A 12,888-nucleotide genomic window follows, 5' to 3' on the forward strand; every position below is an offset into this window, starting at 1 on the left:
AGGACATTATAAGCACCATGTATTATTTTCTTAAAGACAAAGGTGAGACTGATTTGCATTTGGAGGATGTTGCAGAATGTCCTTGAAAGTTGGCATGAAAATTATCTTCGAATTTCTTGATCTAACCGTTAACCATGTTTTATTTTGGTCATGTTTATGAACATTATTACAACTTTGAACATTGTTATGACTTGGAACATTATTCCTATTAATTATTTGGAATTCCCTAACTATGCTTTTGCTACAAACAATTTGTCCAATATTATCCCTTTGTTAGTTACCAGTTTCTTATATAATAGTTGTTTTACTATGTGTTGATCATAAATTTTTTGCAATGCTAAAATAACATTGAGCGAAAAACAATATCTTTTAGTAATTAATTTGGTCATGTTTATGAATTAAATTATTTTTAATTAATCACTAAATTAAAATTTAAGCAATCTAATGTTAATTTGAGTAATTTTAAAAAAGTTTATATATATTATAATTTTTTTTAACAATCTAATTACTACATACATTTGTTTATACCGCTATAAAATAATATCACAAAATCAGCATTTTTGTTTATACCACAATAATATCACAAAATCAATATTTTTATAATTGCTAAAATTATTTAAAAAAATTCACACAATTGCTAAAATTATTACAAAAATAGTTATTACAAAAAAAAAGTTAAAAATATTCACAATTTTAAATAAATTTTACGTACTACAGATCACCAATCCGTATGAAGTAATCTATATGCCCATATGGATTAATCTGTATGAATCACACTGATTGACAATTTGTAGGTTCTTCATTTTTTTTCATGTAACTCTTCTTCTCTGACAACAAAAATCGACCAAAATTTATCTTATACTCCTAAACAACGCACATACATCACTGAAGAGCAAATACGCTTCAAAACCGACCTTAACGGAAGAAACTTACACTAAGTGACCAAGATTTTACAGGAAAAAATGATACTACAAAAATGAAAAACTTCTCCTGCTATTTATAACCAATATTTTCTGTATTTATGGAAGTTGTTGGGTGCCCCAACAAAAAATGATGGGTGCCCCAAGACTTTCCCTAAAATAAATTATAATGATGCTATAAATAATAGGCAAAATTCTGATGGGTAAGACCGTTTTACATATAATATATAGATATAGATAGATTAGTGTTATTACTTATTAATTTTAGTGTTTTAATTAATTAATTAATTATTACTAATTATATTTTTAAGGTTTATATCTTATTTAGTGAATAATTTATTTATTTTCGCCCTTTATATTTTTCTACTTCTATTAGAAATCAATAGTAGTAGTGCCTTAAGGCTCATTTGCTTAAATGACTCTCATACTCTAATCTTTAACATTCTTTTAAAAAGTTTCACAATAGTAGTATGAGTTTATATTGGTTTAGATTTGTAGCTTGTTGGTTGGGTAAAATATAGTTTTGACTTTAGGTATCTTATTGGAAGTAGAATTATTGGATAGACAGTTAACTTATTTTTTATCCTGGGAAAATTGCAGACTTTATCAAATTTATCCTTTTGGTGGTTTTAACTGACTTATTGAAAATGATCTTGATATGAAAATGGCAGTGACACTGTTGGTAGTTGATAGTTGATAGTTGATAGTTTTAGAGAATTGTTTTAGAAAGAAGGCTATGTCATTGATTTCTTGGATTATCAATTACAACATACCAATTGCCTATTTATAGGCTCAAGTCACCAACCTCTCAATGGTGGTGAATGTTTCTACATTACTTTAGGTCTTTCTAGAGTTTTCATGATAGATTAGTATCATTATAGTTCTAGATTCCTCTATCTTATACATACACTTATAGTTCTAGATTGTTCTATCATATTCATACACATTATAGTTCTAGATTGTTCTACCATATTCATACACACTATAGTTCTAAGATATTCTACTATTTTCATACATATTATATTTAAGAATATTCTAGAAATTTGTAGCAATTTCAACACTCCTCCTTGATGCAAATTTCTGTGACTCCGAGCATAGCTTGTAATTCTTCAAATCTTGGTCTCGGCAAAACCTTCGTGAATATGTTTGCAATTTGATCTTCTGTTCTGCAGTAGTCGAGTTTGATTTCTTTAGTTACTTCAGCTTCTCTGATAAAGTGATACTTGATTGCTATGTGTTTTGTTCTGCTGTGATGAACTGGATTCTTCGCCATTGCAATTGCTGATTTGTTGTCGCAGTTGATTTTAGTAGGCTCATCTTGTTTTTCTCCCATGTCTTCAGTATCATATGAAGCCATATAGCTTGACTCGTTGCTTCAGCAGCTGCCAGGTACTTTGCTTCTGCTGTTGATTGTGCTACTGTAGCTTGCTTCTTCGACGCCCAAGAGAACATTCCTGATCCTAGTGAGAAAGCATAGCCAGAGGTACTCTTCATGTGATCTGCCGAACCTGCCCAATCACTCAAAATTCTTTTTCCTACTCCAAAGTGTATTTGACTTGGGCTTTGCATGAATCTTGATAGAAGACTTGTAGCATATATTATGTCAGGCCGTGTAGCTTGAGACTTGATGTAAAGTGTAGGCTCACTCTTGCTCCTCCTGAATCCTCGATCCATGAAATACTGATCGATTCTGCTATACCATGCTCGAGGTGCTTGCTTCAAACCGTATAGTGTTTTTCTTAGTCTTAACACTTTGTTTTCTTTGCCTTCAGACACAAATCCTTGTGGCTGCTCCACATAGTGTTGGTTAATTTGAAAATCGAGATGATACTGGATAAATCTGAAGTCGTGTATAACACTTTCAGATTGAATCAAATTTCGAGGTTCAACCAAAATTGTTCAATCGGATAAAATCAGAAGATTATAATTCAAGAGTTTTGTTTTGGTCTTGTATGTTTTGTCACCCGTTATGCTTTCTGAACCAGAATGATTATTTATGATCAAAGAACAGGTGGTTTTTGGCGGTTGATAGAAGTTTTTTCTTTTTAAAAACTGCCGTTGATGGAAGTTTTAGTAACTTCCATGTAACTTCCAACCGTTGATGGAAGTTTTAGTAACTTCCATGTAACTTCCAAAATTTGCCTAAACCGAACATCTCGTTATTACATTAAAACAAGCGTGCACTCTTATTTTAACATAATAAAGAGATCAATTACACTAAAATGTCCAACAAACCTCCCCCATTTTAGTGTAATTACCGATCAAATCACCAAAGTCATAACATACCACAAACTACTGCATAGATGAAATATCGTGACGATTGAATTTCATCTTAGCAAATTATACGTTTCAAATATTCGAATATCAGAGTGTCACTAAGGATTGAACCTTTTCTATTCATAATGAATACATGAAGATAATCTGCACAATAGTTTATAACATTACTCTTGCTCGACACTAGTTTACTAGCTTGTGTCCCTATCCTTCATAAGCATATCAAAGCCAAGTCCCAGCTTCTTGAAGCGGCTAAACTTCATGCTTATATAGGTAGTCCTTTTCTTTCTTGCACCTGCAAATGCAATTTTTCAAAAGAACCATTGAGAAGTTATACTTCAACCTCCTTAACTTACAGAACCGAACACATTCCTTTTGGGATACTTTCGATGATGTGTTCCAATCTCTACATGTTAAGCTTTCCACATTGAATTCAGCACCTAATGTCATATTAGATGGGAATTGGGTATCTTAACATAAGAGATTTCAGATGGACTTTAATCTTAATCCCACAGCCGACCTTTTCACGAGATCTCTACTTAACCCTTTGGTTAAATGATCGGCCAAATTATGCCGAGTTCTCACAAACTCCACTGATATCACACAATGCATGATTAACTCCCGAACCATGTTGTGTCTAACACCCAAGTGTCTAGACTTCCCATTATACACTTGACTATATGCCTTAGCCAAAGTTCATATGGGGTAACCTTATTCCTTTTGTTAGGAATTCGGTTCAACAAGTAACAGGCTGTCAACATAGCCTCACCCCAAAATCCTTCACTTAAACCCGAATAGGATAACATGGAATTCACCATTTCTTTCAAGGTTCTATTCTTCCTTTCGGCTACACCATTTTGTTGTGGTGTATAGGGAGCTGTAGTTTGATGTATTATTCCAGTAGATTGAAAATAAACCGGATCATAATACTCACCTCCCCTATCCGTACGAAGAGTTTTGATTAGCCCATTTTGATGAAGTTCTACCTCTTTCTTATAAATTTTAAATTTATCAAGAGCTTCATCTTTTGTATTTAATAAATATACATAAAAATACCTTGATGCATCATCAATAAAAGCAACAAGATATTTTTTATGACCTAATGATGGAGTAGCATGCAAATCACACAAATCACTATGAATAAGGTCTAAGACTTTAGTCTCACTTTTAACATCCTTAAAAGGTTTCCTAGTGATCTTGGTCAACATGCAAGTTTTGCATTTTTCAATGTTCATATTAAAAGGAGGAATCATACTTGTTTTTGACATATCTTTTAATCTTTTGTAATGAACATGTCCTAATCTAGCATGCCAAATTTCTGATTTTGTCATATTAGTTATAGAACTACACGAGGCCATACAAACAGATTCATGAACAAAAGGAACATCAATGTTTAATTTAAACATTCCATTACAACGATAACCAAATCCAACAAACGAACCATGTCTTGACAAGATGTACTTGTCACTTTCAAGTACTTGCTTGAAACCACAATTATTTAAAACCATACCAGACAATAAGTTCTTACGAATACCAGGTACAAATAAGACATGATCTAAATACAAACTTTTTCCGGAAGTAAAAACTAAATTCACACAACCTAATCCTAGGATTGGTTCAGTTGCAACATTGCCCATCTTCACAATAGAGCCATCATCGATTGGTCTAAATTCCTTGAACCAACGACAATCTTTGCACACATGGCTTGTTGCTCCCGAATCAAACCACCAAGCAATGTCATCATCCTGCACATAGAATGCATCAGATATTAGTGATACATAATTTGAATTCGTATTCGAATTAAAATTATTCACTATAATCTGACCTTGTTGCTTTCCAGGATCATTAGACCCACTTGGACCAGCCTTGTTCTTTCCTTTGAACACCTGGCAATCCCTCTTTAAATGACAAGGTTTCCCACACTTCCAACATGACAATTTTTTCTGTTTGTTTGGACCTTTGTTCTTATTTCCTTGAAATTTTTGTTTGTTACCTTTAGCATTGTAATTTTTCTTAACTGTTCCACTTTCCTCTACCATATTAACGGAAGAGGAACCTGCTACGTTTTTATCATTGACTTTGTCAATTTCCTAAGCCCTCAGCGACTCCTCAATCATGAAATGACTACCGAGTTGAACAAGAGTCAACTCTTCCTTCTTATGTTTCAAGGTATACTTGAAGTCTTTCCAAGAAGAAGGCAGTTTATCAATTATAGATGAAACTGCAATGGATTCATCCATTTTCAAATCATGTTGAGTAAACTGACCCAAAATTCGCAGCAGTTCATTATATTGTTCCATAACAGGCCTCGAATCAATCATTTTGTAATTAAAGAAATTACTAACTAAGAATTTGTTACTTGAAGCATCTTCTGCCATATACTTGGATTCAAGAGAGTCCCATAATTCCTTAGCAGACTCAACATTTTGATAAATATCAAAGAGAGAGTCAGACATACCGTTCAGAATGTGTCCACGACAAATGTAATCGTCGTTCTCCCATTTCGAACGCTTCCTTATTTGATCCAGAGTTTCGTCTTCCTTATACACCGGCATTGGTGTACTCAGCACATACACCACATTCAATGTTGTCAAGAGAAAATGCATCTTCTTTTGCCATCTTCTGAAATTCTGCCCTTCAAACTTGTCCAACTTCGCAAACTTGCTTGTCATCTTCGAACTATCGTTCGTCATCTCAAAAAATTTGATTCAATCTTTTGTTGGTTAATTTGAAAATCGAGATGATACTGGATAAATCTGAAGTCATGTATAACACTTTCAGATTGAATCAAATTTCGGGGTTCAACCAAAATTGTTCAATCGGATAAAATCAGAAGATTATAATTCAAGAGTTTTGTTTTGGTCTTGTATGTTTTGTCACCCGTTATGCTTTCTAAACCAGAATGATTATTTATGATCAAAGAACAGGTATTTTTTGGCGGTTGATGGAAGTTTTTTCTTTTTAAAAACTGCCGTTGATGGAAGTTTTAGTAACTTCCATGTAACTTCCAACCGTTGATGGAAGTTTTAGTAACTTCCATGTAACTTCCAAAATTTTGCCTAAACCGAACATCTCATTATTACATTAAAACAAGCGTGCACTCTTATTTTAACATAATAAAGAGATCAATTACTGATGGCTTCAAGCTTGTGCCTCTTCACGTATGGAATATGAATGTAGCATATAGATCCAAAGACCCTTAGGTGCTTTGCTGATGGCTTCTTCCCGTTCCAAGCTTCAATTGGAGTCTTGTCTTTTACAGACTTAGTTGGACATCTGTTGAGTAAGTAAACAACATTGTAGACTGCTTCAGCCTAGAATGTGTTAGGTAGTCCCTTCTCCTTGAGCATCGATCTAGCCATCTTCATAACTGTGCGATTCTTTCTCTCGGACACTCCATTTTGTTGAGGAGAATATGCGACTGTAAGTTGTCACTCAATGCTTCATCCTCACAAAATCTTTCAAACTCGCGAGAGGTGTACTCTTTGCCGCGATCACTTCTTAGTACTTTTATCCGTTTTCCACTTTGATTTTCAGCAAGGGCCTTGAACTTTTTGAATACTCCAAAGACTTCTGATTTTTCTTTTAGAAAATATACCCATGTCATTCTAGAGAAGTCATCAATGAAGAGTATGAAGTACTTGTTGTTCTCATGTGATGGCGTCCTCATTGGTCCACAAACGTCCGTATGTATCAGCTCCAATAGATCTTTCGCTCTCCATGCTCCGCTTGTTGAGAAAGGAAATTGGTGTTGCTTACCAAGGAGACATCCTTCACACACTTCATTGTTCTCCTTTATGCTTGGAAGATCTCTCATCATGTTCTTCTCATGTAACAACTTCAAGGCATGTGTGTTGAAGTCGCCAAATCTTCGATGCCATAGCCATGAATCATCAACCTGTACCTTCATGGAAATGTTTGTTGCATATTTTAAATTTAGAGGGAAGCTTCTATTGCTCTTATTCATCTTTACTTGGGCTATCTCAAACCTTTTATTTTTGTTGTCTAAGATTTTGCATACACCTCCTTCAAAGTGAAGTGTGTAGCCTCTCTCCATCATTTGGCCAATGCTTAGAAGATTTTCTTTTAGGCTTGGAACTAGTAAGACATCATGGATGAGTCGCGTACCTTTATCTGTCTCCACCATGACAATTCCTTTGCCTTTTGATTCAACCACACTTCCATTTCCCAGTCAAACTTTGACTTTGACAGACTCGTCAATGCTTTTGAAAATAGTCTCATCCTTGGCCATGTGATTGCTACATCCACTATCCAAGTACCAGCTTCCTCCCTTTTCTTTTATTGAGTCTTGAGTGGCATAGAACATACATTGTTCTTGATCATGCTCCTCTGTGATATTAGCTTGATGCCTACTTTTGTTGCGACAATTTTTCTCTATGTGCTCGAACTTCTTGCAATGGTTGCATTGTGGCATATTACGGAACCAACAATTTTTCTCTGTGTGGCCTTGCCTTTTGCATATATTGCATGGAGGATTTTTATCTGTTTTGTTCTTAAGGCAATTCCTAGAACCTTCTCTTATTCTAGAAGTTTCTCCATATTTTTTCTTTCCCCTATTTTCTTTGTTTTGGGGCTGAAATTTAAGCTTTGACTGGAAGGCATTTTCAATTGTATCTTCTTTATCCCTATACAGTCTTTGCTCATATGCTTCAAGAGAGCCCACAAGTTCTGTCTCTAATAGAGTGGACAGATCTTTGGTTTCCTCAATCGTTGTCACGATTGGGTCAAACTTTTGGGGCATAGTAATTAGAATTTTCTCAACAATTTTCTTGTCAAGAATATCTTCCCCAAAAGCTCTCATTTGATTAACTATTTCTTTAACTTTAGAATAGTAATCTTTAACTGTCTTAGACTCCTTCATCTTCAATAGTTCAAAATCTCTTCTTAGAGATTGAAGTTTAACGGCACGTACCTTACCACTTCCTTGAAACTCCTCCTACAATGTGTTCCACGCTTCTTTGGTAGTCTTAGCTCCCATAATTCTTGAGAAAATTGAATCAGTCACCGCTTGTTGCAAGGTGAACAACGCCTTTGAATTTTTCTGTTTATTTTTCTTCAACTCTTTTTCTTGAGATGCATTAAGAGCTAAAGTATCTGTGGGAATGGTGAAGCCTTCTTCTACTATGTCCCATAAATCTTGAGATGAAAAATATGTTTCCATTTTAACACGCCAGAAATCATAATTTCCACCATTGAAGATAAGGACATAAATAGTTGACGATTGAGTAGTGTTATCCATAGCTTAGAAAAAATATTATTAGTGTGGGTTAATAGTACAAATGAAATTTTTGTAGTTGGGAGGATTTTGGAATGGTAGGTAGGTAATATAACTACGCCCAATGTATGACCAAACGTAACTCTGATACCACTGTTGGTAGTTGATTAGATGATAGTTGATAGTTTTAGAGAATTGTTTTAGAAAGAAGGCTATGCCATTGATTTCTTGGATTATCGATTACAACATACCAATTGCCTATTTATAGGCTCAAGTCACCAACTTCTCAATGGTGGTGAATGTTTCTACATCACTTTAGGTCTTTCTAGAGTTTTCATGATAGATTAGTATCATGATAGTTCTAGATTCTTCTATCTTATACATACACTTATAGTTCTAGATTGTTCTATCATATTCATACACATTATAGTTCTATATTGTTCTACCATATTCATACACACTATAGTTCTAAGATATTCTACTATTTTCATACATATTATATTTAAGAATATTCTAGAAATTTGTAGCAATTTCAACAGACACAAACAGAGAGAGAAGGAACAAATGGAACAATGATAGTGTGTTTGGATACCTGTAAAATGGGGCTCGACTATGGCGTGAAGTTTGCAAAATGTAGACCACCTGTGGAAAATTAAAATTTACCTGTAATAGCAGGTTACTTAGTGGAAGAAAAAAATAATAAAAAATTAAACAATTCAAAAGATAAATTATATTATAATGGAGAAAACTTATAGGTTTATCAGATATTAGGTTAACCAATTTTAATAGGTTTATCAGGTATTATAATCATGCTGTGTTTGGTTCTCTTTCCAACTTGCTCCTTTGTAGGTTGAGAGTTCTGTTACCTCAATGGCATTTTCTTCAATTATGAGTTCAGGAATCGATGTTTTGCTATGGACAGAGAGAGTGTTGGGGAGAGGTGCCTTGAGCTGTGTGTTTAGAGGAAGAGTTGGGATTTGGAGGACTGCTATTGCTATTAAAAGGTTGGATAAGGAAGACAAGGAGTGTGCCAAGGCGTTTTGCAGAGAATTGATGATTGCTAGTTCTCTGAATGACACAAATGTTATTCCTCTTGTGGGGTTTTGTATTGACTCGGAGGAGGGTTTGTTTTTTGTGTACAAGTATGTGTCAGGAGGAAGCTTAGAGCATCACTTACATGGTACTCATTTTCTCTTATTTTATTTTTCTTGATTCCTGCCAGGTGTGTAGTGATTAGAATTGAGTTTGATGATTTTCAGTGATTATAGTTTGGCTTTTTTTATAGGGAGGAAGAAGGGTGTGAAGGGTAGTTCACCACTTCCATGGTCTGTGAGGTATGAAGTTGCAATTGGGATTGCAGAAGCTGTGGCTTATGTGCGTAATGGTATGAAGTTTCATTTTATCATAACTTATCATAATTTTGTAATTCACTCTAAAGACTTATCATATGGGTTTATTTACATAGACAAAGACTTGCCACATATACATATGATTATAAACTATTTTTTACATTTTAATAGGATATGAATTAATTTACAAAATGATTACTAAGACCAAAATAATTATTCACTCATTATTTTTTAATACATTTCAATTTTTCTTTTATAATAATGTTTTTTTTTCTAATTTCTAGTTTCATCAGTTTATCCTTGTTATCCGCATTCCAAATCTGAATTGTTGCAACGCACAACCTCCCAAGGTCTGTCTCCAAGCAGGCTTCACAATGATTTCTAAACCATCTTTTGTCTCTCTCTCTCCCTTCTCATTTCATTTCCCCATTCCCTCTTTCTCCTTTGTTCACAATCACAAACATATATACTACCCCAAATTCAAATCTCATATCAAGAAAGAACAACAAAATAACTCAAGCCTCCATAACACAAATGAACAAAACAAACTAACCAAAATCCAACAAATAAAATAATACAAAAAAGAAACCAATAAAAGAAGATTCCATGCTACTGATTTCTTCAATTTGTTAGATCTGCAAACATACAACATTTTTTGTATAAAAAGAAAAAGAATATGAAACATTATTCAATCGTTGTAGTTGACGAAGGTTGGAGAGGAGCAATTCAAGTGAGGTGAGTCGCTATGGCCGGAGAAGCTTCCTTTTCAACTTGTCATCTTCATTCAAAGTTTTGTAGATTTTCGGAATTTCAGATCTAAGTGTTTTAGCACGACTGATATCATTGATGAACATTTTCGATTTGCAAATTTGGACGAACTCAGGTATAGTCTTCGTTTTGTAGATTTGGACAAACTCAGATCTCGTTGCGGGTCCTCTAGTTGCCTTCACTCCGATCTCGAAGGTGTCGAAGTCGTCGCGCATCTCAACCTCAACCTCAAGTGGGGTAGCTTTCAATAGTTGTAACGGCTGTAATAACACCTAGAATGTTCAAAATAATGTCTTTTCAGACTATTTTTATTAGTGGTCCTAACGACTAAAGCCATGAATGGATTTTTGCATACTACAGTGACGACATCATGATATAGGCTTCAAAAACCCACTTGTTTCCCTAGAACATTGAGAATTAAATAGCGGAATAATTTTCAATAACGGTTAAAACAACAGTTACAATGGTCAAAATAATGAGAGCTATAATTACCAAAATATAGACTTTAAAATCTATTTTTTACCCATAACATTATCATATTTTTTTTTGGTAAAATATTCTGCAAAATTTACTTGTATTTTTATCTTTATTCCTTCACACTTCACTAGAATTCTTTTTATCGCATATTTTCATTATTGTCTTTTATTTTTTTGATTTCATTACTATGTTTTATCGTTCTTAGATGGGTGATTTTTTCTATAAAAAAAAGATGGGTGGTGATTGTGTGTGTAAACTGTGACTTAGGCGTGTAGTATAAATTATTTACTCTATTAAATAGAATGTATTGCTAACATAAATATTTTTTTCACACTATTATCTAATTAAAAAATGTTATGAATATGATCATAATTGTGTGTTGTGATTTTTAATTGATTTACAGTTTAGAGGCATGAAAGTTAAACTAACGAGTTTTATCTCAACTTTTTTATATGAAAAGTAATATTTTTCAGTCCAAGCACAATTTGGCACAATAAAAAAAAGTATATATATATATATATACTAACAATAATCAATAGATTATTTTAAAAAATAATCAATAGATTCATGAAAATAAAGATAACATTATGGGGATGTTTAGTAGAAGATAAATTTTTGATTTTTTTGGGAATTATAGGATGAAAAATTCATGTTTGGTATGCATTTGAAAAAAGCATTCATGTGAAATGATGTTTTCCAAAAGTGTTTTTTTTTTTTATTAATTTTCCATGAAAATACTTTCATCAGGAAGTGAGATTTTTTTTAATTTAATTTTTCTTTTATTACAATAAAAATACCATGTTATTTTTATTAAATTATGTAATATAATAAATAATTAAAATAGTCAATAAAAATATGCATAATTTTGATTTCTAATAAATTTATCATAAGTACTACATGTCAGAAAAAGAAAATGAAAGGGTAATAATTTTGAGCCATATCACTAAAGATATTTGATAAGAATACATGGATGAGATTGATCTAAAATGTCATACTCTCAAGTATCCTTTTATCTATGACCGCATCAATGGAGCTCATCTAGATCTGAAAGATAAAATGATAATAAGAATAAGTAGGTAATTATAGACCCCAAAGTACAACAATAAACCAAATATTTTAGAGCATGATCGTATTCAAGAGATTCAAACTCTATGAAAGAGGCTAATCCTGGGCCAAGTTTAAATTCACTTGTTCTATAAAATAAATTGGAATGATGCTACAAATAATAGGAAAAATTCTGATGGGTAAGACCGTTTTACATATAATATATAGATATAGATAGATTAGTGTCATTACTCATTAATTTTAGTGTTTTATTTAATTAATTAATTATTACTAATTATTCTTTTAAACGAGGTGTTAAGCTCGAGGGTTGTCACGTGCGCTGAGCGCGCATAACTGAAATAGAAATAAAATGCACTAAGCGAGAAGAGTCTGCTAAGCCCGCGATCCAACAGAAGCACACGCTAAGCCTACGACACGCGTTAAGCGCGCGATCTACACGTGCTGAGCGAGCGGAGTGTCGCGCTAAGCGCGCCTACAAAGGCCCAAAGCCCACTTCAACAACTATAAATAGAGAATCAGTCCAAGGGAAAATAGACACCACGACATGACCCTCTTTCCTAGGGGTTTCATTTACTTTCTTTCACCCCTCTCATTCCATCAGTTCTTATACCCCATCCATTGTAAAGCCCTCAATGGCCATGAGTGGCTAAACCCTTAGTTAGGTAAACCCTTAGTTAGGGCCTGACAGGCCTAAAAGCAAATGCGATGTATGATGTACTCTTCACTATTTATCAATGCAATACCAGGTTTTCTTTTCCTATTTTCTTTTCTGTTTTTATCTTGCATATTCATCTTTATA

General features: G+C 33.5%; 1 protein-coding gene across 2 annotated transcripts; it reads left to right on the forward strand.

Annotated features, from left to right (window-relative positions):
• Positions 1–9,214: 9,214 nt before the first annotated feature.
• Positions 9,215–10,918, forward strand: LOC102668893 (receptor-like kinase LIP1). 2 transcript variants are annotated; one of them, XM_006576413.4, is made up of 3 exons: positions 9,215–9,610; positions 9,716–9,814; positions 10,481–10,918. In XM_006576413.4, the coding sequence occupies exons 1-3, from the start codon at positions 9,301–9,303 to the stop codon at positions 10,516–10,518; spliced, it is 447 nt and encodes a 148-aa protein (XP_006576476.1). In that variant the 5' UTR covers positions 9,215–9,300; the 3' UTR covers positions 10,519–10,918. The 2 variants fall into 2 exon arrangements, with proteins under 2 accessions (XP_006576476.1, XP_006576475.1); XM_006576412.3 differs by having other exon boundaries at positions 10,683–10,918.
• Positions 10,919–12,888: the final 1,970 nt, after the last annotated feature.

The sequence above is a fragment of the Glycine max genome (assembly GCF_000004515.6).
Source record: "Glycine max cultivar Williams 82 chromosome 3 unlocalized genomic scaffold, Glycine_max_v4.0 Gm03_scaffold_27, whole genome shotgun sequence".
Taxonomy (NCBI): Eukaryota; Viridiplantae; Streptophyta; class Magnoliopsida; order Fabales; family Fabaceae; genus Glycine; species Glycine max.

Bases quoted from the DNA above. Each gene is read 5' to 3' on its own strand.
- LOC102668893 (XM_006576412.3), top strand. From the start codon at position 9,301: ATGGCATTTTCTTCAATTATGAGTTCAGGAATCGATGTTTTGCTATGG. The intron at 9,611-9,715 runs GTACTCATTTTC...CTTTTTTTATAG, and splicing joins CTTAGAGCATCACTTACATG to GGAGGAAGAAGGGTGTGAAG. The intron at 9,815-10,682 runs GTATGAAGTTTC...TTCGTTTTGTAG, and splicing joins TGTGGCTTATGTGCGTAATG to ATTTGGACAAACTCAGATCT.